Genomic DNA, 26680 nt, shown 5'->3' on the forward strand with positions numbered 1-26680 from the left:
GTCAGCGACTCTGCAATTCAGAATCGCCAATTACGATGCACTGATGGCCAAATATAATCTCATACGTTATTCTAAGATGTCTGAGTTTATTGATTTCCCTGGTGATTAAAAAAAAAAAAAAAAAGAACAATTCAAAGCAGTCATCTTGGAGGGCTATCTTCTTGCATGGACAGTTTTACAAGCTTCGTTGGATGCGACAGACACAGCCGCATAATCTGTTGCTAGTGATTGATTGTTATGCATCGGGCTTTGTGGTTCCACCTCTCTGGGTTTCTGAAAGAGGTGTAGTCTACTATTGAGGATCTTCCCTTTGAGGGCACCAAGTTGTTTGCAGCCAAGACTGATGACTTTCTCCATACTCTAAAAGATTCCAGGGCAACTCTTTTTTTTGGCATTTACACACCTGCACAAAGAAGGAAGCCAGGAAAATACCACTCAGTACAATGAACAAGGCCATATGTCCAACCATAGAGACAATCTGACCCACAAAAACATAGATAGATGCCTACAAGTAGTAGACCATTCTCATCTCAGCCATCGACATCCCGGTAACCTCCCTTGAAACAGCAATTTTGAGGGTTTGATTGAGGGCCCAAGATGCCTCCTGCATTTCGAAATGTTGAAACTATCAACAACTGTCCATCCTTTTTAGAGACCATCTAATCCCATTCTACCCAGTATGGCAGACCGTCACCTCGGACAAATGGATATTAGAAATTATCAACATTGGTTACTCAATCCCATTTACCTCCTCCCCCCATCCAGCTTCCCTTCTTGTCCCTTTTCAGGGACCTTCTACAACAGGAAATAAACTACTTCCTGCACTTGGGTGCTGACACAACACAGAGGGAAGGGCTTTTATTCCCACTGCTTCTTAACTCAGAAAAGAGCGGGGGATGGAGGTCCATTTTTGACTGGAGGAAACTCAAGTTCATGAGGGTTCAGTGGTTCAGGATGGTCACGTCAGCAACTATAATCCCAACACTGGAACAGGGGGACTGGTTCTCAGCTCTCGACCTCCCAGATGCATATTTTCACATTTACCATACATCTGTCGCACAGGAGATTTCTCAGATTTGTTCTGAGACAAGATCACTGCCAGGGAAGAATGCTGTCTTTCAGCCTCTCTGTGGCTCCCCAGGTGTTCTCCAATGTTCTTGAAGTGGTGGTGGCCCACCTATGCAAGCAAGGGGTCATGGTATTCCCCTACTTGGATGACTATCTACTGAAAGCTCCATCCCAGGAAGACACCTTAGAAGCTACTTAAAAGACTATGGCTCTCTTCTCTCAACTGGGATTACAAATAAACATGCAAAAAAACCCTATGTTGATATATGTACAAAAACTAGAATTCACTGGGGCCCACCTTGATGCACTGGAGACCAAAGCCTCATTACCACTACACAGATTTGTTACGCTAATTAACCTGGTCATCACAGCACAAACCATCCCACAGACATCTGCCAGGACCTGCCTGCAATTATGATGTCATATGGCAGCAACCATATTTGTTATACAGCATGCCAAGCTACATATGCGTTGTCTTCAGGGTTGGCGCAGGACAGTATATGTACCGCACAGAGACAGCCTGAACAAATGTCTCACAATGCCACTCAAAGTCAAAAAGTCTCTACATGGTGGACTCGACCTCACAATATGCATGTCAGAGTTCCCTTCATGTGAGCCTCTCTGTCAATGATATTTACAATGGACACATCTCTCAAGTTGGGGAGCACACTTGCACAGCCATGCAGTCCAGGACAGGGAGTACCCCTCAGAGTCAACATTACATATCAACCTCCTGGAACTACGAGCAGTCCGCAACGCATGCCCACGCTTTTTACCTCTGATCAGAACAAGACCATAAAGGTACTATAGACAATATTGCTTGCATGTTTTATATAACCTGTCAAGGGAGAGCAAGGTCACGCTCCCTTTGCACCAAAGCACTGAGATTATGGAACGGGTGCATCCATTACAACATCAACATATGAGGTACCTATCTACCAGGATGTCAGAACACCACAGTGGATGCGCTAAGCAGAAAATTTTCTTAGGTGTGGGAAATAAACACCATGGTCCTACAGAATATATTAAGATGTTGGAGTTTCCTATATGTAGACCTTTTTGATACAGCCCAGAATTCCAAGTGTCTGCAATTTTTGCTCAAGAGCAGGATTGGGCCACCAATCTATGGGCGATGCTTTCCTCATCAAATGAGATGCTCCTCTCCTGTATATGTGTCCTACTCCTCCGCTATCAAGGGTGACATACAAGATAAAAGCCAAACAATCCAGAGTCATCTGTGTGACAAGTGGGAGAACTAAGGACTCTCATGGCATACCCCCCATATACAGTCTTCTTCAAAGACAAGGTCACTTTAAGACCACATTCCACATTTCTACCTAAAATACCTTCCTCATTCTACTTGAACCAACCTATTCGCCTTCCATCATTCTTCCCTAAACCTCATGAGAACAAACAAGAGAAGGTGATCCACACTCTAGATATTAGATGGCCATTAGCATTCTATCTTGAAAGGACTAAACCCTTCAGAAAGTCACCAAAGTTATTCCTTTCTGTTACGGAAAAATCTAAAGGAGCCGCCATATCCAAGTGGAGACTCTCTCAAAATGGATTTCCTGGTGTGTTCATCTTTGCTACCCACTGGGGGCTCAAACATGCTCCACCAGATTGCTCTCCTCTTCAATAGCCTTCCTAAACAATGGTACCCAGCACAGACATCTGTAAAGCAGTCATCTGGGCATCAGGCCACATGTTCACAGAGCACTATGCAGTTGAGCAAGACTCAACCTTGGATGCTCTGTTAGGACCCACTGTCTTCTCTCTTGTAGATCCAACTCTGAACCCCATCTTTCTAACAAGGGGCACTGCTCTACGTTCACCTAAAAAGGAGTACCCACACAGGCACTCCTTGAAGGAGAGGGTTACTCACCTTGTGCAACAACTGAGATTCTTTGAGATGGGTGTCAATGTGGGTGCTCCACTACCCACCCTCCTTCCCTCTACTTCGGAATTTAGATATCCACTCTGTGGTGGTGAAGGAAACGAGGGCGTTCTGGGCGGCTACATAGCGCTGTGCAACCAAAAGCGTCACAAGATGGGGAGAGCGCATGTGTGACCCAAACGGACACTGCTATTGAAATTCTCTGATTGCAGGAGCAGGAATGCACATCCACCTAAAGTGGAACACCCATAGGGACATGCATCTCAAAGAACCTCAGTTACTGCACAAAGTTAAATACCCTCTGTTATAACCCTCATGCCATACATGGTATGTTACTGTGAAGTCAAGGAACAGGAAAGCTGGCTGAGTATCATTAGTACTAGAACACACCAGTGTGCTCTATTAGCTGTATGTGCATATTTACCGCAAGAAATGTAAATGGTGTCCATCTTAGCATCTTGTCAGTTTTGTTAACAGAACTACAACAGTAAGACTGAGTATCTTTCTCAGCCTCCACTATTTTCTGCTTAATGGCCCTTCACAAGGCTGAATTATGTTAACTCTTTTTTGGGTTGATGATCACTGGACAGCACTGCCTTTGAGAGTTAAAATTTCTGTAATCTGCTGAGGAGGTGGGGATGGTGGGGGTTGTTTAAATGGCTTTCCTTTATTTACTGACTCTGAAACTTGATTCCTTACTTGCCCAGTTCCACAAGATATCACTACAAATACGCAGAAGAAAATCCATAGACACAGGACCAAATCCCGCAGAGAATAAAGCATGTGTGTGACTTTAAGCATGCAAGAAGTCCAATGGGATTACTCCATGCTTAATTATTCATATGCTTAAACCTTTGCTGGATCAGGGCTGTAAGCTTCATTATTGCTTGTAGAAAATTTGTAGTAATAAGTTCTCTGATACTGTGGTGATGACTACTATAGAAATATATACAAATAAATGTATTCTTGATAACTTCCTCCTACCCTTTCTTCCTTACGGGAACAGAAGCCACAAAACCAAGCATGTGAACTAGCCACAGTCATGTTAGGTTCCTCCTTTTCCTTTTGGTTAACCACCAAAATAGTGACTTTTATTTTATTTTTAAATTAGGTTCAGTTATGTTATTTAGTAACAGTAACAAATTATATCTAGATAAGATCTTGGTTTACTCTTGTCCCTCTTAGTTTTGGGGAGGGTTGGGTAGTGGAGTTTATTTGTGTAGAAATGGATTGTCATATCTTGCAGAAAATATTAAACATATGTCTTGTTAAAATGTTAATTTTCTTATTTTTACAGGTGGCGACAAAGTGATAGATGTAATTGATGTGGCAAGGCAGGCAGACAGTAAAATGAAGCTTCATAATTACATTAAGTATTTCATGAATTCTGATCGACCAAAAGTGTTAAATGTGATCAGTCTGGAGTTTTCAGACACAAAGTGAGTAAATGACTTTGAGACAACTTGACTTGGTCTCCTTTGAAATAGAGAGTAGATTTTGCTAAAACAAAGCGTAAATGTAGAAGTATAATAATACTCTAAAATAAATGAAATGGTCTCTAGTAGATTATTTTTGTGCTGGGATTTGGGGACAGTATGGAATCATACAGAAGTAAACATTTTTACAATTTGATGGAGATTTAGGGGAAGGTAAACATTTAAAGATGTCTCATCATTACTTGCACTTACCCATCATTTACTTACTTTTTAAGGATGTCTGAATTGGTGGAAGTCCCTGACATTGCCACAAAGCTTTCGTGGGTGGAAAACTACTGGCCAGATGACTCTGTCTTCCCCAAGCCTTTTGTTCAGAAATATTGCTTGATGGGAGTTCAGGACAGCTACACTGATTTTCATATTGATTTTGGGGGCACGTCAGTCTGGTACCATGTTCTGTGGGTAAGAAGGTCCTTGCTCCCTGAATGCTTGAAAATCGTTTTGTCCTGTGTACATCTTTCCACAAAAGAAACCTGCGTTCAGGGATTTCCTCATGTGTATTGAATGAAATTGTTAGTTTGAGAAGGGGCAGAGGAGGATTACTTACTGTGCGCTGTTGTTCAGTCGTCTGTACAAGTTGACCCCCTAGAATGAAAATGCCAATCTGCACTTTCTGGCAGATAGGTGGATGCTATCCTGAGCGTTTTGTAAGAGAAAATGAATGAAATGACAAACTGAACATTTCTCAAACATTAGCTCATACTGCTTTCTGAATTGCAGCAACCATGGAGCTGAGGATGACTGGACATAACTTCCACTAGAACTAATAAATTGTTCCTTAATGTGGCACTTTCCTTGTCCCAAAACCCCAAAAGGGTGGAATATACTACATGGTTAGCTTCTGGTAGACCAAAGAGTGACATAGAGGGTTGGAAAACCTAGAACACTCGCATGGAAGTACAGGATATTACTATTAGATAGCAGGGCTTGCCAGACAATAATACTGTTTATGTAAATGATTCAAAAGTTGTACCATACCTCATATGGGATATTTTTTGTATACAGGGTGAGAAGATCTTCTACTTGATTAAACCTACTGATGAAAATCTGGCTCTCTATGAATCTTGGAGTTCCTCTGTCACCCAAAGTGAAGTGTATTTTGGCGATAGGGTAGACAAATGTTATAAATGCGTGGTGAAACAAGGACATACCTTATTTGTTCCTACAGGTAAGATTTTACCTCCTTCCCCCTCTCTCTCCCCCCAGCATTTTTTGTACTTTATATTGTATCACCGGCAAATTCAGGATATCAGAAGATACGTATTAAATTATCACTTTTAGAAATATCCTAAAGTTTGAAGAAAAAATTGTCCGTCTTAAAAATACCTGGAATTGATACCCAAACAGAGCAAAATATCAGCCCTTTAAAATGTTTAACTAGTTGGAAAGTTTCTTAAGAAATTGACTTGGGTTTTTGTTACCTGATTCATAGTAGTAATGCTTTAAGGAGAAAAAGACAAGATTAGAGTTTGATAACTTTCCAGCATGGATAGAGATTTGCCAGCTGTTTCTGCAGAAAAACATTTAAAACATCTTTCCCCTTATGTGGCGTCCAGTCACTTCTAATATTTCTAAGGGCATGCAACATTTTGGCCATTTCTATCTCTCTGTCCAGGTACAAATGGACATTTCCTGTGGTTGTTAGGTGGCCTCCAAAATACTTTCACAAATGGAGTTGTAATTCAAATTTAATCTTGCATTCGGACGAGAAGTGTTAATGGGTATGTTCTAGGTCATCACTTAAACATAGTTCAAGAAACCATTCTTGAACAAGGAGCAAATAACAGATATGAACTTCAAAACCTGAAATTAGAAGTTGCTCAGGTACTTGGGGAGATTAAACGGTTGTCTAATATTTAGCGGCAGGTCTGGGAACAGTTGACTGAAGTTTGCTGAATTGATTCTACCAGTGATATACATCTATAGAGTTGAATGGTTTGGGAAGAGGAAAATGAGTTTATGCTATTTACCTGAATTAAAGCTATTGAAGGCAAACTTAAACTTTTACTTGAACTTTATCAAACTACTTTTAAGTAAGAAGCCAACAGATGTATACTTTTGTGTGCATATTTGAAGTTATTTGAGCTTCAGTAGTAGCTAGGTAGAGATGTACAGTATTATTGGCCTGTGCTCATCATATTAAATTGGGGTGTTATGAGAACAATCTTCCAATTACATGACAAATTAGTAGTGTAAGAGTAATTATTATTCTTGGTTTTAATTTGATCATAGTTTCATTGGGCTATTATATAATGGCTATGATATAGGATAATTAGTGGAAGTACCTTCTAATTCTTTTCTGAATAACTTAAATAGGGCTATAATTACTTGTTAGATAAAACATTCAGACAGAACTATTTGTTTTCAAGTAACACCTAGGATTACAATGAACTGAAAAGATTAGAGGGTTTTTTTTCGTTTGATTACTTTGAGTATAGTCTGTTTCACGAAAGTCAATTTCCTTGGGTTTGTGGGTTTTTCACTTGCCAAATGGGGGGGAGGGGCAGAGAGGGAAAGAAAATGTTTTGTTTTTGAATAGGAATGTGGTTTTTGAATAGATGTAACTACTATTAATTTTTAAAAAACAAAAACACAAACAAACCTAGATTTCAAATTGTTGATGTCCCTTTAACTTGTATTTTTCTGAAATGCAAATAGTAACTCTCTGGCCTTGTATACACACACAACTGATATCTTTGTGCCCATATGCAGGTACAATATTTTGTAGTGTAGATGTATACTAAGTTTCATGTTTTTTGTCAATTCAGGCTGGATTCATGCTGTGCTCACATCTCAGGACTGTATGGCTTTTGGAGGAAACTTTTTGCACAACCTCAATATTGGCATGCAGCTCAGGTTAGTTTCACCTGTCTGTTTTGACTATACCTTTTCCTCCACAAGCAGGACATCCTTCTATTTCATAGATAGTTTTCATCATGCTTGTAAAATGGGATTAAATGGAGACAGGTTCTGGTAATGGACATTGCTGACTTTTTTTAAGTTAGTTTGTGCCAGAAGCAGACTTTGATCTGTTTCATTTCAACAAGAATAGTCTCCAATGAGTGGGTCTGCACAAATTTAATTCCATCCTAAAATCAAACAAGTTCTACTTTGTAGATTAGTATAAAAAAGAGTTGCTAAAACTGGTCAAGCTCAGGTGTGAAATTCTGAGATGGAAGGAGCAACCTTCAGTGAGGATTGCTGTCAGGACAGCTATATTAATTGTTGTCCAAGATGTGGAGCTGTCTTCTAAACGTACTGTTTTATTTATTACAGTGGAATCCCAATTAAATCCCATCTGTTAAAAGATTACACATTGGGTTTGTATCCTAGTTTTATGAAGTCCAACTTTATTTTTGCAAGTGCAGCATGTGACTGGTTGGATCACAGAAACCCTCTTGGGGCTGCTAACTGATGTGCCAAGACTACTTCTGCCCCTGCTTTCCCTGCCCTCCCAGCCTGGGACTTCAGCGCCCAGCCTGGTTTGAGCCAGACCCACTAGCCTGCTGCAAGAGAATTGCAGACCCAGGTCTGAACCACGTCCCCTAACAGCAGTAGGCTTAAACTGAAAGCAGCTTATGAAGTGTTCCTGTCTTTAACACTCAGATGCTCAACTCCCAATGGAAGTAGGATTTATTTGGTTCCAGATAGTAACAGTGAATTACCAAGCAAAATAAAATAGAACATGCAAGTCTATGTCTAAGAGAACTGAATACAGACAAAATCTCACCTTCAGTGGTGGTCCAGTAAACTTCCTTTTACAGACTAGTCTCCTTCTAGTCTGGGTCCAGCAATCATTCACACCCCCCTGTAGTTACTGTCCTTTGTTCCAGTTTCTTTCAGGTATCCTTGGTGGTGGAGAGGCTCTCTGGAGCCAGCTGAAGACAAAAATGGAGGGGTCTCCCATGGGCTTAAATAGACTTTCTCTTATGGATGGAGACTCCCTCCTCTCTCCTATGCAAAGTCCAGCTCCAAGATGGAGTTTTGGAGTCACATGGGCAAGTTGCATGTCCATGTATGACTCAGTTTTTACAGGCAGCAGCCATTGCTTACCTGCTACCTTGAACATCCTCATGCACACTTCTTATGTGGATTGGAGCCTTCCAAGATCCATTGTCCCTTAAGTGCTTCTTGATTGGGCACTTAATTTACATATTCCTTTCTCAAGAAGCTGACCAAATGCTTTACAAAGGCTACTTAAAAATCAAGCCGCTACACAGCCAATATTCATAACTTCAAATACAAAAATGATGCATCCATACAAATAGGATTAATACATTCAATAGATCATAACCTTTACAGAGATATGTTCCATGGCATAAATAGCATAAAACTTATTGTAATTATGTCATATATACATAAGCATATTTCCATAAAGCCTTATGGGGGGCACCGTCACACAGCAGTCAGACTGGATAGTCAGAGATTGGATAAGATCACAGTTCAGTCTTGTCCAAATGTGGTCTTGTTGGAGTTTGATTATGTGGAACTTGATTTGTTTATCATGGCCTGTTGGTTTTATTTTTCTGAACATTGTGTGAGTTGGATATTGCACTGATTAATTCTGAAATGTACACATATAGTAATCTTTCTATTTGTTTAGGTGTTATGAAATGGAGAAAAGGCTAAAAACCCCAGATCTTTTCAAATTCCCTTTCTTTGAAGCCATCTGTTGGTTTGTGGCCAAAAACTTACTGGAAACTTTGAAAGGTAACTAATTTCGTGTTTTAATAAGATTTTGAACATCTTGGCTTTCTTTACACTGGGAAGGTCATGGTCTCCATCTCATGACAAATATGTAATCTGGGGAAGTCGGGTGAGCTGGGGAACATAGTTTTTGTGTGGTTTGAGTTCCTAACTGGGAAAAGCTTGTATAATACGTTTACCAAAATCTGTTTTGATTTTGCAAATGCTGTACTGTTCTTCATCTAATCATTCTTGCTTTCAGTAAATGGTAATTCTGAATATTGATGTGAAGATTGACTAACAGTAAAACTCAGCCTTGGTGTATAAATTGATTACTCTGCTATTTTTATTTATTTATTTATTTATTTATTTATTTTAAAAGCATTTGAAGTGAAACTCAATGTCAGGTGTTTTTTTCCAGATGCCAACAACATAATTGGCCTGTGAAAATAAATTTCTCTAAATAGTATTAAGTTTTAAGTTTGGACACACTGGGTATCTAAGATCCTGGGACAATACAATCTTACTGGGAAGGCTAAATCTAACATAGTAGAATTTAGTTCCCTGCTGAGAGAAGGGACCATGGTAAGCCTGATGGTTGTAAAATGTGTTCCAACACCTCTAGCTCAACTCTAAATGAGGTATCTTCCAAAGATACTGAGCATTTAAGATGCATAACATCATGCATTATATATCTCTGTAAAACTCTTCCTATTGTCTGTGTTGGTGAGATTCTTGATTCAGTTTGATCAAAGAGACCCCTTCAAGAAGTCAGGGTTTCACATTATCATCTTGAGGTGTTTATATGTCGTAGCTAAGTGTTTGAGAAGAAATTCTTGATCCAACGTAACCCTCTTTAAAGAGCTCAAGTAACTTACATGGGATATTGTTTCTGGTGATGGTCTCTTTGCCTTGTAGAAGCAGTGAACTCCACTTTTAGTGACATAGCCAGCACAAATTCATTTTAAAAGTTTTTTGCTTTCTTTCTTTATAAGGTGTCACTTTTACGAAGTCCATTCTTTTCATTTATTCCCTTCCATTGACATTTTCGCCTTTCATGGGAATCTTTTGCTCATGTCCTCAAAATTGATTCACCCTTCTTGAACTTCAGCTTTGACTGGCCCTTATGCTAAACTGTAAATTTTTTCAAAAGCACCTAAACGATTTAGGAGCCTAAGCCCATTGAAAGGCAGTGGGATTTAGGGTTCTAAATTATGTCTGCTCTTTAGAAAATTTTACCCAAGCTCTTGTCCCCATTACATGAAGCAGTATCCTCACAACGCTTTGTGGACTGCAAGATTGAAAGAGGTTTTTAAGAGGAGCCTTGAATCCTCCTCAATTACTTGATATGCTGAAGTAGCATTTGTTGTCAACACATATGGCCCAATCAATCAATCACTCTTTTTTTGTATAGTCTCAAAAAAAAATCCCATTACAAGTGGAAAAAGTGATGCTAAGAAAAAGCTTCCTCCTGTCAGGAGGATATTGGGCTGTATCTGCAGTGCTTCTTACAACATCAGTTCTCTGGCAGGTCTGTCTTCTTTAACATCCTAGCACAAGTAAATGTATGACTGCAGGTTTTGGTTCACCTCTTCCAAGAGAAACCCTCTTCAGGCTCTCTTTTGAGGGTGAATAATTTTGAGTCTGTAGAAAATTTTTGAAAGATATGTTAGTCCTTAGATTTAACTAAATCTATCTAGAAATGCTAGGGGACTTCATTCATTTTGCTACAGTTGGAATTTCCAGTCATCCTGGAAATCAGTCTTTCTTTCATGCCATTGGGGTTAGAACATTCTCATCCCCCCCCCCCCCCCGGGGCTGTCTTAGGTAGACCTTTTCCACAGACAAATCCTTCTTACCCAGGATCATCTTCTCTAAGAGACTCAAGAACATCTTTAAAACCTGACCCACTACCATTTCAAACAAGGGTTTCTTCAAAGATTTAAAAAATCCCAATCTACTAACTTTCTTGGTTTCCCCTCAGTGAAAAGAAACATTATCTTGAACAGTATCACAAAATCTCTTTTCCTTGAGACAATCACCCATTCAGTCAGAATAGAGGCTTTAGTTTCTGCTCCTGATTCTTTGTGGTAATAATAAAAAAAAAAAAAAAAAAAAAGGGGTGTGTGGAGGGTGGGGGTGAGGGAGTTTTTACCTGATCCTGGGCCTGTCTATCCTCTGAAGGTATGTGTACACAACCTGCAACAGAGAGCCTTCCAGCCTGGGTCGACAGACTCAGGCTAGTGGAGTTCATGCTGGTACTCTAAAAATAGCTGTTTAGATAACACTTTGAAGTTGGGGCTCAGATTAGAGCTCAGGCTCTGAAGCCTAGGGAGGTGAGAGCACTGAGTCTGATGATCTGGACTGAGGGTAGTACTCAAGATTTCATTCAGGGTGGAAACTCTTGCCCTTCTGATCCAAGAGACAGACCCCAGGATTTCTCATTTCCTAGACCTCCTTGGTCCTCTGAGTAGTGGAGATCAGATCACAAGGACTGCACCTGCACTTTCCTGATCAGTTGCACATTACTGGCTGCCTCCACTTTCCACCCAGTTCTTTTGTGACTGTCAGACAGGAAGCTCCCTGAAGGAGTTATGACTGGGGTCCTGTGAGTGATTGCTGCTCAACTCTACTTTGGTCTGTAATCAGACTTCCACTCCTTTGCCTCCCCATTTTCTAGTCGATCTTTTATTAATTGTTATAGCACCCCAAAGCCTGGTATGTGCTTTACATTGTAAATGACTAGGTCCCTGCCCAAAGTTGAAGCTTTGATGTAATCAACTGCTGTAACTTATCCGGGAAACAAAAGTGAGAGTCAAGGCCCTGTGTTTTGAGGACTAGGAAACTGTTTTGATGCTGCTTGTTTCAACACACTCCAAGATTCCTACCGAATTCTACTAGCTCAGTTTTGCCTACTACATGCAGGATGCCTGTACCATCTATATTGAAGCCAAGGTATTAAAAAAGTGTCCTCAGTTCAGCCCCACAGTGGTATGACATTGCCTCAGCAAAAACACCAGCTCCAGGAGACATGACCTCCCCTGACTTCCCTCTCCTCTCCAGACTCACGACATTCTTCCCTTTCTCCCCTGAGGACAGTACCTCCTTTCCCCAGCGACTAGGAGGAAGAGGGCTTCATCACGCCTTCTTATTCCAAACAGGAACAAACAACTTCATCTACATACCTTCACTATGCACAACCCTGGTATGGACCACTGTGGATGAAATCCCGCATTCTACTCCCTCCACATTGGCCATATTGGGTCGCTTGGGCAACATACAGGGCACAATTTGGGAAGCCTTCCATGGTGCAGAGCCAGAGACCTGCACCTTTGCCTTCTCCATCAGTCTCTCGCCCACCAGAGATTGAACCTCTCCTGGTACCGGATGAGGAGGAAGAACAGGAGGACAAAGCTACACCAGGACTATGTTTCTCTTCTTCTTCCCCGGATAAGGCATCATGCCCCCATCTCCTACTGCTGCTGCTGACTTCAGGCACTTTCAGGAATTATTTCTCGGGATTGCAGTCTCCCTCTAGATTCCTTTGGAAGAAGTGAAAGATCAGCAACATAAACTACACTACTCAATATCCTGCATACATCTTCCTCTGCAAAAATTGCCCTACCTATCAGAGAGACTCGATCCCACGAAAGTGTTCTGGCAGACTCTGGTGTCCATCCCTCTGAACTGCAAATGGCAGACAAAAAATATTATGTTCCCACAAAAGAGATGGGATTTCTTTTCTTGCATCCCATTCCCAATTCCCTGGTAGTTAATGGGGTATAAGAAAAAAGACAGCAATATCAACCTTGATCTACCCATTAGGACAGAGACCAGAAGTGATTAGATTTATTTGGACGCAAGGCTTATTCATCTGCCATGTTCCAATTTCACATATTGAATTACGAGACTCTTATGGCAAAGTACAACTACCTCCTCTGCTCCAAGGTAGAGGAACTCTGCCAAGACCTGCCTGAAACCAAGAAAGAACAATGCCAGGCACGTATGTGTGAGGGACACCTCAGGGCCCATATAGCCCTACAAGCTTCTTTAGACTCTGTGGATACCGCTGCGTGCACCATCGCAACTGCTGTAATCCTGAGGCAGGCATCATGGCTACACCTCAGGCTTTCCTAAGGAGGTACAAACCACAGTAGAAGACTTACCCTTTTGAGGGCCCAAAATTATTCGCGGTGCATATGGATTACTCTCTACACTCTCTTAAAGACTCCCTAGCTACTCTCCGCTCTCTTAACATTTACGCACTTGTGCTGAGGAGATGTCCGGGAAAAATATCATCTTCTTCCCCTGCAATCCCAACCACTGCAGTACACTCCCCAGCTGAAGTACGACACTCAGCACCACCAACAAAAGCCCCCTCCTTAACTTAGACAGGCCACTCCTCAAAGGGCTACCTCTCACAAACCTCCAGCCAAGCAACAATTTTGAAGGTGTGATGGAAGCACACAAAAAGCCTCCCCCTGTGCCAGTCATACCAACCAACTTCAACATCCCATTAGTTTGGTGAATGCTTAGCTCCGTTCTTTCCATCATAGAGCCTAATCACCTTGGACAAGTGAGTTCTAGAAATTGTTGGAAAGGATACTCCATAACCCTTTTATGGACCCCTTCTATGAGAAGAAATAAATCCTCTTCTGCAACTGGGAGCCATAGAGCTGGTCTCTTCCCAACACAGAGGACAGGGTTTCTGCTCCCTTTATTCCTGGCCCAGAAGAAATCCGGTGGCTGACGGCTGATCCTGGATCTTTGAAAAGTAAACAAGTTTGTCAAACTGTACCGCCCTCTATCAGTACAAGGTAATGCCTTTTGGACTGTTGATGGCCCTTTGTGTAGTCTCCAAAGTTCTTGCAGTAGTCGCTGCCTACCTAAGGAAATAAGGTGTTGTCATACTTAGATGACTGTCTTCTCAAGGCCCCATCCAAAACAGATGCTCTTCGCACCATCCGGGTGACAATGGACCTTTTTATGAATCTAGGCCTCTGTGTGAACCTAGAGAAGTCTACTTTAATGCCAGTACAACATCTGGAGTTCAATGGTGCACAATTATATGCCATAAAAGCCAGAGCCTTCCTTCTACCTCTGATTCTCAACTATAGTGGATCTTGTATCCAAAGTAAAAGCCCGCCCCCAGATCTCTGCCAGGACTTGTCTCTAACTACTTGGCCACATGGCAGCTGCCACTTTTGTGGTAAAGCATGCACGGTTACATATGCAATGTTTTCAGGCATGGCTCCGTACAGTATATGTCCTTTACAGACGCAGCCTCCACAAACTTTTATCCATGCTGATGAGAGTCAAGGACTCACTACTCTGAAGGACACAGTCCAAGAACATCTATGTCAGGGATCCTTTCTTCCAATCAGCGCTGACGATGATTCTAACAACCAATATCTCTCAACAGTTGGGGATATACCTTCACAATCATACAGTGCAGGACGGATGGTCCTTAATCAGATCCACGCAACACATCAACCTTCTAGAGCCAGAGGTGAAAGTAAGCCGGTCCGGTCCAGCATATAGGTAAGAGCTGGTACACAGCCGACTGTATCGGCAGTGCCGCTGATGAGGAAGGCCAAAAGGGGTGGCTTCCCTGGGGCGCCTAGCAGCGGCCGGAGTCCTGGGCCCTTTAAATTGCAGCCAGAGCACATGGGCTCCCAGCCGCTGCTACTGCTACCAGTTGTTGCTGCAGTAGTGGCAGTAGCAGCCAGGAGCCCCGGGGCTCTGGTGGTGATTTAAAGGGCCCTGGGGCTCCTGACCGCCACCGCTGCTACCATTACCACCACTGCGGACTCATGGAGCATGAGATTCTCCCACGACCGTGAGTGGGAACTGGATACACGAATCCTTCAGCTCATTTTCAACTGCTGGGGATTCCCCACCATAGATCTTTTTGACACTCTGCAAAGTGCCCACTATCCTCAATTCTGCTAGAGAGCGGGACTGGGACACGTATCTCTGGGAGATGCTGTCCTCATCACATGGGATGCACTACTACTCTATGCCTTCTATGCCATTAGCTTTCTGCCTGGACAGGACTAAATCTTTCTGAAAATCACCACATTTATTCCTTTCACGGACCAAAAGATCCAGGGACACAGCCATCTAACAATGCCTTTCCAAATGGATCTTGCACTGTATACATCTGTCCTACCAACTACATGATCAACAACCTCCTACTGTAATTAGAGCACATTCCACCGGCTTGCTTTCCACCTCCATTGCCTTTCTCAGTAACGTTCCCATTGCTGACATTGCAAAGTGGCCACATGGGCATCAACAGACACTTTTGTCCATCACTACACCTTTACTCACGACACCACAGCAAACACTTTCCTAGGGCATACTGTTCTGTCATTTGAAGTAAATGATGCTTCAAAGCCCCAGCCTTCCAATTAGGGGCACTGCTTCTTAGTCGCCTACAGTGGAGCATCCATAGGGACATCACTTGAAGAAAAAGAAGAAAAGGTTACTCACCCTGTGCAGTAATTGAAGTTCTTTGAGATGTGTGTCCCTATTAATGCTCCATTACCTGCCCTCCTCCCCTCTTCTTCAGAGCCAACACATAGGCTCTGTGGCAGAGAAGGACCTGGAGGGCAGTTGGACCTCAGTGCTATATATACATACTGCTCAGAGTGCAAGAAGGGGGAGGTGTGCATGTGCAGTCCAATAGGCACTGCTGATGAAGATCTCCTGTCTCAGGTGCAAGGGGCGCTGCACACCTACATTGGAAGGACACATGGGGGGACACATTTTGAAGAACCCTACTTAATGCACAGAGTGAGTAACCACCTCATCCCAATAAAATTCCTTTTATGAATGGACAATGTGCCATTTGGTATGAGATTCGTTTTGATCTTTTGCCTCTTTATGGATCAATATTTTTAAGACTTGGAGAGAGTCACATTCTTCATGTATAAAGCTCATTCTGTCATTTGCTATGATAATAAAAATGTACTTTTAGAAAAACGAGAACAGTGTCTGAACAGAAAGCTTTCATGCCAAGTTTCAGTGCTAAACTAATTTGTACAATTTGCTGGACAGAGGTACTTTTGTGGTACTATGAGTGTTGTAGCATGCATTAAACTGATCTGTTTCACAATCAGAACTTTAAAATCATTGATTGCTCTCCTAAACAGAGCTCTCAACTATACTGTATCATTGTGACGGGGTTCCCGGGGTGCAACCTGAACTGTGGGACCGCTGAGCCCTCTGTCCCACCAACCTGGGGTATCCCTCTCACACTGTGATGCTGTTGACAAGCTACAAACCTCTGGCAGGTACTGCACTTCACAGACATCCACAGGCTGGGACACACCCAACAGAGTTACATGAATGCTTCTCCCAGCCACTCATGAACCAGCAATAGAGAGGCTTCAGCCAATTCCCCCCCAGCTCCCCAGCCTTGCACCTCCGAACAGTACTGTCTTGGCTTGGTCAGAAGCCTGATGAATGTAAGTTCATTACCCATTCCACATCTCCCTCAATGTGGACAGGACACGCACTATCCTTGGTAATGCGAATTGAGATTTCCCAACCAAAACACACCGTTTTAGGTAAAATATAAAACATATTTATTAACTACAGAAAGAGATTTTAAGTGATTATAAGTAGTAAACTTAGAGATTAAAGTTGATTACCTAAGAAATAACATACATTTGCAGTCTAAGTTCTATAAACTAGACAGGATTTGAATCAAGCAGTGTCTTGCCCTGATAGAGAGTACAAACTGGTCACAATCTTCAATACACAGGCTGGAATTCTCCTCCAGCCCAGGACCCCCTCACTATTCAAAGTCTTTGTCCCCCCAGGCATGTTTTCAGGTGTTGAGTTGTGGGGGCAGTGAAGCCAAGTCATGATGTCACTCCCCCTCTTCATAATTTCTTCCAGTTTTCTGGAGAGATCTAACCTCATGAGGTGGGGGTCCTCCCCCATTGGTCAAGCATTTTCCATTGTCTGCATGCTCTCTTTGAGAAATCTCCATTGTATACAGTTCCTGGGATAGTGGATTCTCTTTAATGAGCCATCAGCCCATCAGGCTACTCCATTGTTGTACCTGAAAGGTTGGTGGTGGGTATTCCCAACATCACAACATACCTCAGTAACATACACATAACAAAACATCATAACTTCACATACAATTACAACACATACAATCCAACAGGTATTAATGTTCAACAAATCAAGACTTCTAAAATGATATCTCACAAGGCATACTTTGTATGTAACATACCATAATTATATGATAGTGGTGAATATGGGGGTTTCAGGGTGCTGCTTTGAGGTACAGAGTGCCACAATCGTGCAATACATTTGCATTGCAGCTGGTTATGGCAGGTTCCCTTTACAAGGGATAGCTGGTGGGCTAGCTGGGAGATACTTCTGCTGCACCTTTGGGCCCCCCTGCTCTTTTCCTCTACACTTCCACCCTTCAAAGAGCAGAGAGCATCTTGATTTAAAAAAACAAAACAAAACAGAGCTGCTTTGAAGCTGAAAGGAGTTTTTAGATAGGGAAGAGGAAAAAGCCAATGACTGGGCCCACACCTTATTCACAGGCGGAGGGAGCAGAAAGAGCACAGCAGCTCCAGGCCAAATCTGCTCCTTTCTTCCCCATGAAGTTATTGGCCCAGCAGCCACCTCCTTCCTCACCCACTCTATCTGTTAGTGGCAGGGCAGGAGGAATAAAACCTGCTGAGTCTTTCTGGCCAGCTCTCCTTTCATCATGGGCAGTTCTGCTACAGGGAAGAGAGGTGAAAGGAAAGATTGAGCTGCAGCCCCCAGGAGCTGTAGCAGCCTTTGGGAGTCTTTGCATCCTAGCAGCAGCAGCCATCATCCTTAAGGGAAGAAGAGGGTGGCCACTCACTGCAAGGGAGACTGTATTAATGTTGGGTGTGTGTGTGTGGGGGGGGCATTGATTGGGATTATGGTGAGATTTGGGGTGGCATAAGGCAGCTGACTTGAATTGCATGAATTTTATGTGGGTGAATTTAATGAGGCATTTTGTATTGAGACTGTCCATCCACACCACTCTTGTACCATTCTGGTAAAAATGTGGAACACCTGTGTGGTGTTGAACTAGAAATTAAAGATTGTTTCAGCATAAATTGTCATTAAGGATATTTTCTCTAAACCAGTTGTGCAGTCTGTTGTATGCTGCTCCCCCTGGCCCTAAGTAACCTGTAACACATTGCAAAATTCATGTAATTGTTTCATGCAGTAAGAAGCCATCCTTCAAAACAGATTTTGTACTTTAAAACATTCTTTTTTATGGTTTGATGTCCATAAACACATAGAGTACTACATTTCAATTGTTTTGTCGCGTGTTTTGTTGGTAGTGTAATGCATTGGCAGGTTTATTAAAGGTTGAGAGGTCTGTACCTGATTTGTGGTTTTACACTGTAATATGCTTATAAACTGAAACCTCTGTCATTTTTAGAACTGAGGGAAGATGGTTTCCAGCCCCAGAACTTCTTAGTCCAAGGAGTGAAGGCTTTACTTAGTGCTTTAAAGTTATGGATGAAAAAAGAAGTAAGTGCAAGTGTATTTGTTTTTGTTATTTTAGTGAATTGTTTTTAATTTTAAAACTACATGAAAGTCTGAATCCTTTTAGAGTGTATTGCCATTTTGTAGATCTTTCATCCATTCGTAAGTATTGGAAAACTTGCTAGAAATTATGGATGGATGGTTTGGGGGAAAGCTGTCTGAGATGGTTTTATATTGTATGACACTATCAGTCATTATAGACCAATTACTATATTTAACTCTTGGGATTGCATTTAATCCTGCTTTCTCTTTCCAGTGTATGATAAAGGAGTTAGATGGCAATCGCATGAAGTTTTCCCATGTGAAATTATTATTGCATGTTGGCAAAACATACTTTGTGTGTCCACTGATATCACTTCTGTACTGCAGAGATGATCAGAATTTGGAATTCTGATTTAGAATTTGCTTTTGTTTTCCTCCACATTTTGCACATATGGTGCATAGTATCTTAGACCTAGTAGCCTTTAAAAGCTTATCAACAGAAATGGCTCCTGTTAGGTGCTCTAAAGGAGATTAAACCATCCAGAAATGAATATGGGGAGACCCTAAATACATTCGTACACTGGGAACCCCTTTGAAAAAAGTATATTTGTTAGCCCCACCTCCTAGCAAAATTACTGTGTATGGGGGGAGGAAAGATTGAGATCTTGTTTTCCCTCCCTTTTCTGAATGATTTGATTTCTCACCCCCCCCCCCCATTTAGTTGAAACAAGAAGCTCTGAAGACCAAATTATTGAGAGCAGTAAACAGTGATGAGCTGCCAAAATCTTAACAATCGGTTCCCTATAAAAAGTTCTGATTTAAGGGATGTGCTCCAGTATGCATTTTTTGTACCAACAGGGTTACCATATGTCTGTATTTTCCCATATTTTTAAATTTTAAAAATTCCTCCCAGACGGTGATTTAAAAACCAAAAAGCCTGACACATCCGTATTTTCCCAGACAGATGTTAACCCTGCCTAAAGTTCTTTTTTAAAAAGATGGGCCTGAACTAGAGATGAGCTCCATTTCACATGTGTGGGTCCCCGCCCCACTCCCTCAGGGTGTGCTAGGGTGACCAGATGTCCCGATTTTATAGGGATAGTCCCGATTTTGGGGTCTTTTTCTTGTATAGGCTCCTATTGCCCCCCAACCCCGTCCTGATTTTTCACACTTGCTGTCTGGTCACCCTAGAGGTGTGCACATGTGTGGATCTCAGCCGCTCCCTGCCCCCCTCATTGAAGCAGGTGTGCAGGGTTACTGTCTTGGGAACTGCAGGGCACCAGTGGACGTGGGACCAGCTGCAGACAGGAGCATGGGGCAGGGCTAGCTGGAGGCAGGGGGTGCAGGGCTGGCTGCGGGCAGGGCAGGGGGTGCGGGGTTGGCTGGAGACAGGAGGGTGTGGGGTTGGCTGGAGGCAAGGGGGTGCGGGGCTGGCTGGAGACAGGAGGGTGTGGGGTTGGCTGGAGGCAAGGGGGTGTGGGGCTGGCTGGAGACAGGCAGGCTGCGGGCAGGGCAGGGGGTGCGTGCTGCGGGGGTTGGCTGGATACAGGGCAGGGGGTGCGGCAGGGGCTGGCTGCGGGCAGGGGCTGGTGCAGGCAGGGCAGAGGGTACGGGGGTGGCTGGAGACGGGCTGGCTGCGGGTAGGGCAGGGGGTGCGTGCGGCAGGGGCTGGCTGCGGGCAGGGGGTGCGGGGCTGGCTGCGGGCAGGGCAGGGGGCGCGTGGGGCAGGGGCTGGCTGCGGGCAGGGCAGGGGATGCGGCATGGGCTGCTGCGGGCAGGAGTTGCGGGGGTGGCTGGAGACGGGCTGGTTGCGGGCAGGGCAGGGGGTGCATGCGGCCGGGGCTGGTTGCCAGCAGGGAGTGCAGGGGTGGCTGGAGACAGGGGCTGGTGCAAGCAGTGGGTGCCAGGGGTGCGGCAGGGGCTGACTGCAGGCAGGGCAGGGGGTGGCTGGAGACAGCGGTTGGCTGCGGGCAGGGCAGGGGGTGCGGCAGGGGCTGGCTGCGGGCAAGGGGTGCCGGGGTGGCTGGAGGCAGGGTGGGGGGTGCGGGGGTGGCTGCGGGCAGGGTGGTGGGTACTCACAGGGAGAGCAGTAAGACGTAGCCCAGGCCCAGCAGAGCAGCTGGGGACCCACCAGGCAGCATCCGGAGCCTCAGGTCCAGGGGTCGGAGGAGTAGCATCACAGGGCTCGTGCCCAGGGCCAGGCGGCAGCCCACATGGCTCCCGCAGCACCCCCAGTGGCCGGAGGAGGAATTGCGTCACTTCCTGGCCGGAGCCCATCAAAGCCTCAGCGCCCCCTTCAGGGAAGCAGGTTAACAACCGGTTCTAAAACTGGTTCAAAATTTAACAACCAGTTTGCGCGAACCGGTGAGAACCGGCTCCAGCTCACCACTGGCAGTAAAGGGAGAAGGAAAAACACAGGACCATAAACTAAAGAGGTCCTGACACCCCCTCCCACCCCCACAAAGAAAACAGTACTGCTTTTGTGGGGAGATTTGGGGTTCAACACTTTATTCTCTATTCTCCCCTTCCCCCCGCTATGGTTGTTGGTCTGGTCTACAGGCTTAGCTGAAAGCTCAAGAGGGGACCTCTTTGGATTCAGGCCCATTCATCCATGCTTCTGTGAAACTAATCACTGCATAACCATCTCCTCTCAGGCTTTCTTTGAACATTCACAGTAAGCTAAAAACTGGGAGAAGTTTGAGTTGTAATTTTGCACAGAAAGTGGGTTTTTTTTGTTTGGTTGGTTTTTTTGGTGTGTGAGTGCCCTCTGTGCATCCCACTTCTGGGATATAGTAGCTTTGGAATATTTCTAGCGAGCTGTGTCAGTTGGGGCCATTTTCCTCTTCCCTCCCTCTGCCCCCACAAAGGATTCAATGGGTATAAAAGGGAAGGGTAATGGCCACACCCACCCTTCAGTTCTCTTTTAACCACCAAAGATGTAGTGAGGTTGAATCATATGCAGTGTCACTGATGTTTTTTGTGCTTTTTGGTTCTGCCTTTTGTCGGCTATTTTCTTTTTTGTTAAATTAACAGTACAGGTTTCTTCAGTTTGAAGAATAAAGAAGAAATGCTACCTATTGGGCTCAGGTATCGTATGGATGACCTGTAAGAGCCAGAGCGTTGCCTCACACTCCCTTTCTAACAAGGGAGGCTCTTCAGACTAAGTCTGGTTGTGATCAAGTTCAACATTGACTTTGGACATCCACTAGCCTTAAGTGGCTCTGTGTCCAGCTTAAGCAACATCCATCTCCCCAGTCTTATCTGGACGAGTCCAGCACTGAGGTCTTTAGGTCAACCTAATTCATTGCCAAGGCTCTAGCATTGTCAATATTGAGGTTGAGGTCCACAGGTCCCATCGGGTTGACCAAATTTCATGATATCTGTTGGGGGGCTTATTCCTTCACCCACTTACTTCCCTGGTCCTTCTCACATGAACAGAGAGCAACAATATCCGAAGTCCAAAGGTCCAAACAATTCTATGTTTATTGGGGTGAACTTCCAGCAAGCATGATTCCAGTTTCCTTCCTTAGTATCCCCCTTCCCAGCTCTGACACCAGAGCCTTACCTGTGTCCCTGTTCTCATTTCCCCCCCTTAACAAAACATGATTCCAATTTCCCCACCCCCATTTCCTGTTCCCATTTTCCCCCCTTTACTTCCTGATTGACTGCAGACTATAGTAAAACTTGAGTTCTCCTTAGCTATACCTTAACCAATCATTTTACTGAAATTTAACTAACCAATCCTAACATATTGTAACACGATTATTTAACCAATTATATCCCACCACCTTAATTAGTTTACACCCAGCAAAATTAATTATACAGCAGAAAGAAACAATCTCAGAACCAGACAGAGACCATGCAAATAAACAATAGCAAAGTAAGAACTATAATGACAAAACAATAGAGAAGTGAGGATTTCACATCCTAGCTATTGATAAGTGAGTTCTTGCCAGACAGGATGCTATCAAACTAAGTTTTTTTAAATTTTCTAGGCACTTCCCTTTCTCTGGAGGCGATGGGCATTATCAGGACAGGATTGTGTTCTGAACAGCCCAATAGCACCTTATTTCAATGTGACTAGTTTGGAATGTAAGGATGTGACCGTTCGCTTCCCAGCTTATGGCTGCCTCTGCTGCTTAGCCAAAGGCCTTCGCCTAAGAACAGGGCCTCAGACTCACAGTAAGAGATGGCCCTTACATGGGCAGACAGTGATTTTGATTCTTTCTTTTATACCTCTATAACTAGCTAAGTGATAAGAATACGCCCAAATTCTTAAAGTCTAGGCCTTTGCAGACAGGCCTGCATATCTATATCCTAACATCATCATTGGTGTGACATCTTTTGAGCTACTAGGAAACTGCAATAAATCAGTTAATTAATACATTTTGCAGCCACTCCTGGAATCTCATTGCCTTAGCACTGGAGGTCTGTGTTCCAATCAGATTAGGCCCTCTTGTGCTGCACAACTGGTACTTTGGTCCTAGAACCTATTCTGTTATGATGCCAGGAAGACCTTGGCCTTTGTCTCCTATGCATAAACAAAGGATAATCTTCTTTGGGCACAGATGCCTCAGAAGTCTTCTCCTATTATTTTAAATGTACCTGTACCTGAGTACTCTGATAGCAACAATGGCCAATAGGAAGGCATTCAACTTCTTAATCTCAGTTGGGAACCCCAAATATATAGTACCAATTCTTCAGAATTGTTAGTGAATAATGTTCCTCAGCCACAGCAAACAAAGATTGCTACCTGAAAGGTGACATTGAGATTGTATCACCTTTTTCCAGGGGACAAATTCTAGCTCTTTATCAGTCCAACTTGTCGCAAATGTCCATGAGATGCTTCTTTTTAAAACTGTGCTTTAAAAAATACCAGAGAATCTTGCTATGCTGACTTCATCCATCTTAGATGTCAGAATATTTGTGTGTCTCCAAACTTTGGTCCACAAACAGGTTCTTTAACAGTGTAACTGAGTGATATCTTTACTCAGGCTACACATATAGCCTCCAGAAGATGGGAGTCATGATTCATTGATGCTGCTTACTCCTGAGTCACTTACGTCTCACTTCACTTTCTGTATTGTCAGTGATCTAACATATGCTGATCAGAGAATTCCTTTCCCACATCCCTTACCATTTACAGTAATATTTCCAGATGGCGGACTTGGGACCTTCACCTTGTTATCTAGCCTTTTTAAGGATTATGGACTCTGGTGGAGGTGAAAGCTCCACATTACGGTTCTGGAATCGAATACTATTTGTCTAGTGTGAAATTATTCCTCCCTTTAATGAAGACCAGAGACTCCTCGACCAAAAACACAAATGTCTTCATTAGGTCTCGCTCTGCCATTATGTATTGTGTAAAGAGTATGACCAGACTAGACCTCTTTGTTACCAAGGAGAATATCCATTGTCTCCTGTTCTGCTAGAGAGGTCACTTCAGGGTCAAACAACACCCAGTGTTCCTGACAAACTCCCTTTTTCTTAGATTGGAATTGGGAATTCCTCTGTTCCATTCCATATAGACCTGCCAGAGCATACGCATTTACAACGTTGAGGATTTAGAAAGAAGAAATTGAGAGAGGTGGCCAAAAAGAATGAGTCTGAAGAAGGTAGAAAGACGTGTTAAGCTGAAACAGATTATTATTCCAGCAGCCCTGAAAGATGAAAATGATGAAAGGACATCAGAAAGGAGCAAGATGAACAAAATATATACAAAATTCTACAATGATCTCTAGTCCTCACATGTCAGTGTCCAATGTACACAGTCAAAGCAGCAGGCTACAGAAGAAGTTTGTGTTATGTGGGAAGAAATTGAATACACAGTTCGTAACATAAAGAGAGGGAAGGAGCCCAGGAGTGGATGATGATTGGCTGGAATATCTCAAAGCAAGGGAAGATACTCTCTACAAAGCGTTGGCGCAATGGTTCACCATCTACATCAATAGTGTGTTCCAGATGCATGGAAGAAATCCAAAACAATACTATTGATTTTGAAGACGGGCGATCCAGAAGAATTGAGCAACTACCATCCAATCACATTCCTCTCACAAGTGTATAAGGTCTTCATATGCGTCATACTCAACTGGGTTAAGAAGGATCTTGAAATGCATGAAAGTAGAGAACAAGCTGGTTTCTGCTCAGGGTATTCGACAATTGATCACATCCACTCAGTTCGGCAGCTTGTCGAAAAATACAAGGAATACAAAGTACCATTGTGTCTTGCATTTGTCGACTACAAAAAAGCATTTGACGCGGTGGAGATTAAAGCTGTACAAAACGTGCTCAACAAAATCTGAATCGACCCGAGGTACGTTGGCCTGCTGGAAATAATTCATTGCAATTGTTTGACAAAGGTAACATTATTCAATGTCCCGTGCATTATTATTATACGTAGAGGAGTCAGACAAGATGACAGTGTCACCGAAGCTGTTTGCAGCGGGACTGGAGTCACTGTTCAAAAAATTGTACTGGGAAGAAGGAATCAGAATTGACGGAGAACAGTTAACACATCTTCTCTTCGCTGATGACTGTAATATTGGCAAAGGACACCGCAGAACTGGAGAGCAAATTGCAGCAATTGCAAACACTTTCTCATGATATCAGGTTGGAAATGAAAACATGGAAGACTAAGTGGATGTGGAATGAGCATTGTGCAGCAGGAATCATCACTGTAAACAAGAAAGTAATTGAGGAGGTCAACAAATATATTTACTGGGGTCAGCAGCTGAACAGAGAACTCATTTGAAGGGGAATGCAGTAGGAGGAGACAGGCGGGGTGGGCAAGTTTCATGAAAAGCGGAGGAAGAAAAATTCACTGTCACCCAGAGGTCAATGGAAGGGTGAATGTGTAAGATATCGCTCCATGATCACATATTAAATGAGGTGATCAGAAGGAGTACAGAGGTGACTGATGTAGTGCAGGCGATGTATAATAGAAAGAGGAGATGGGCTGGTCAGGTAGTCCACAGACAATAGGTGAACAACCTGCATCAGTGACTGGATCCCCAGAGACCACAAGCGACCGCTGGGCATACCGAAAACGTGCTGGGCCGATCCTGTGACAAAACACTTTGGCCAGAAATGGAAAGAACATGCTTGCAACAAAACAGAATGTTGTGGCGTCGACTTGTGTTCGTGGAGGGATGGATGAGGACAAGCCGGACAAAGGTGATTCCATATAGGTTCTTATTGCACTCAGCGCTGTTGTATCTGAGTGTGTTCCAATAGTGTATTAAGCAAGATGACCAATGTCACATGTTGTTTGTTCTCTTATCCTTTCCAGGGGGAGAAGTATATGCAGGGGCCTGTCTTGTTTCGGTAAGGTTTTTTAAAATATACATGTTGGTATGTATGTTAGAGAGGGAAAGGTCAAAGAAATGTGCCTTGCACTTGGAGTGGAAGGTGGGAAGAAGTGTGATGGTCTTGAGTTCCTGGGGGAATTCATTCCACTTGTTTTGGAGTGGTCTCTGGGAAAGGTCTGTCTCCTGCACAGGCGAGATTTACCTTTGTGTAGAGTCCCATTGCACCAGAGGAGCAAAGTTGTCAGCCTCAGTCTTCATCCTGGAGCTTTAGGCCGTCTCTTAGATATCCTGGGCTCAGACCATGGAGTACCTTGAAGATGAGGATCAAGACCTTAAATTTAATTCGCTATTCTATGGGAAGCCAGTGTAGGGAGCAGAGGTCAGGTTTGATGTTCTCATAGTAGTGTGTATTGCTAAAAAGATGTGCTGCAGCATTCTGTACTAGTTGGAGCTTCCAAAGTGCTGAAAGCTTCATGCCCAGATATATTGGCATGCTTATTCCATCTGAGAGTTGACAAAGATGTGAATAACTGAGGCCAGGTCTCTTCCCATCCTGGCGGATGAGGGTCTGCTAGCCAACTGGAGATGATAAAAAGAGCTACTCATGATACTGCTGTGTGAGAGTCTAGTATGCAAGGAATCCAAGAGTAATCCTAAACTACAGAGTGAATTGACCAGTT

At 43.4% G+C, this 26680-nt stretch overlaps 1 protein-coding gene across 2 annotated transcripts in view; it reads left to right on the top strand.

The window, feature by feature from the left end:
* Nucleotides 1-26680, top strand: part of KDM7A (lysine demethylase 7A) — a 97959-nt gene that overhangs the window by 41336 nt on the left and 29943 nt on the right. For both annotated transcript variants that reach the window (XM_038415733.2, XM_043518863.1), the window contains exons 5-10: nucleotides 4266-4407; nucleotides 4680-4866; nucleotides 5470-5632; nucleotides 7233-7320; nucleotides 9068-9174; nucleotides 18605-18696. In XM_038415733.2, coding sequence (XP_038271661.1) covers nucleotides 4266-4407; nucleotides 4680-4866; nucleotides 5470-5632; nucleotides 7233-7320; nucleotides 9068-9174; nucleotides 18605-18696 — 779 coding nt within the window. The remainder of the gene's footprint in view (nucleotides 1-4265; nucleotides 4408-4679; nucleotides 4867-5469; nucleotides 5633-7232; nucleotides 7321-9067; nucleotides 9175-18604; nucleotides 18697-26680) is intronic.

This window comes from Dermochelys coriacea, chromosome 1, assembly GCF_009764565.3.
Source record: "Dermochelys coriacea isolate rDerCor1 chromosome 1, rDerCor1.pri.v4, whole genome shotgun sequence".
Taxonomy (NCBI): Eukaryota; Metazoa; Chordata; order Testudines; family Dermochelyidae; genus Dermochelys; species Dermochelys coriacea.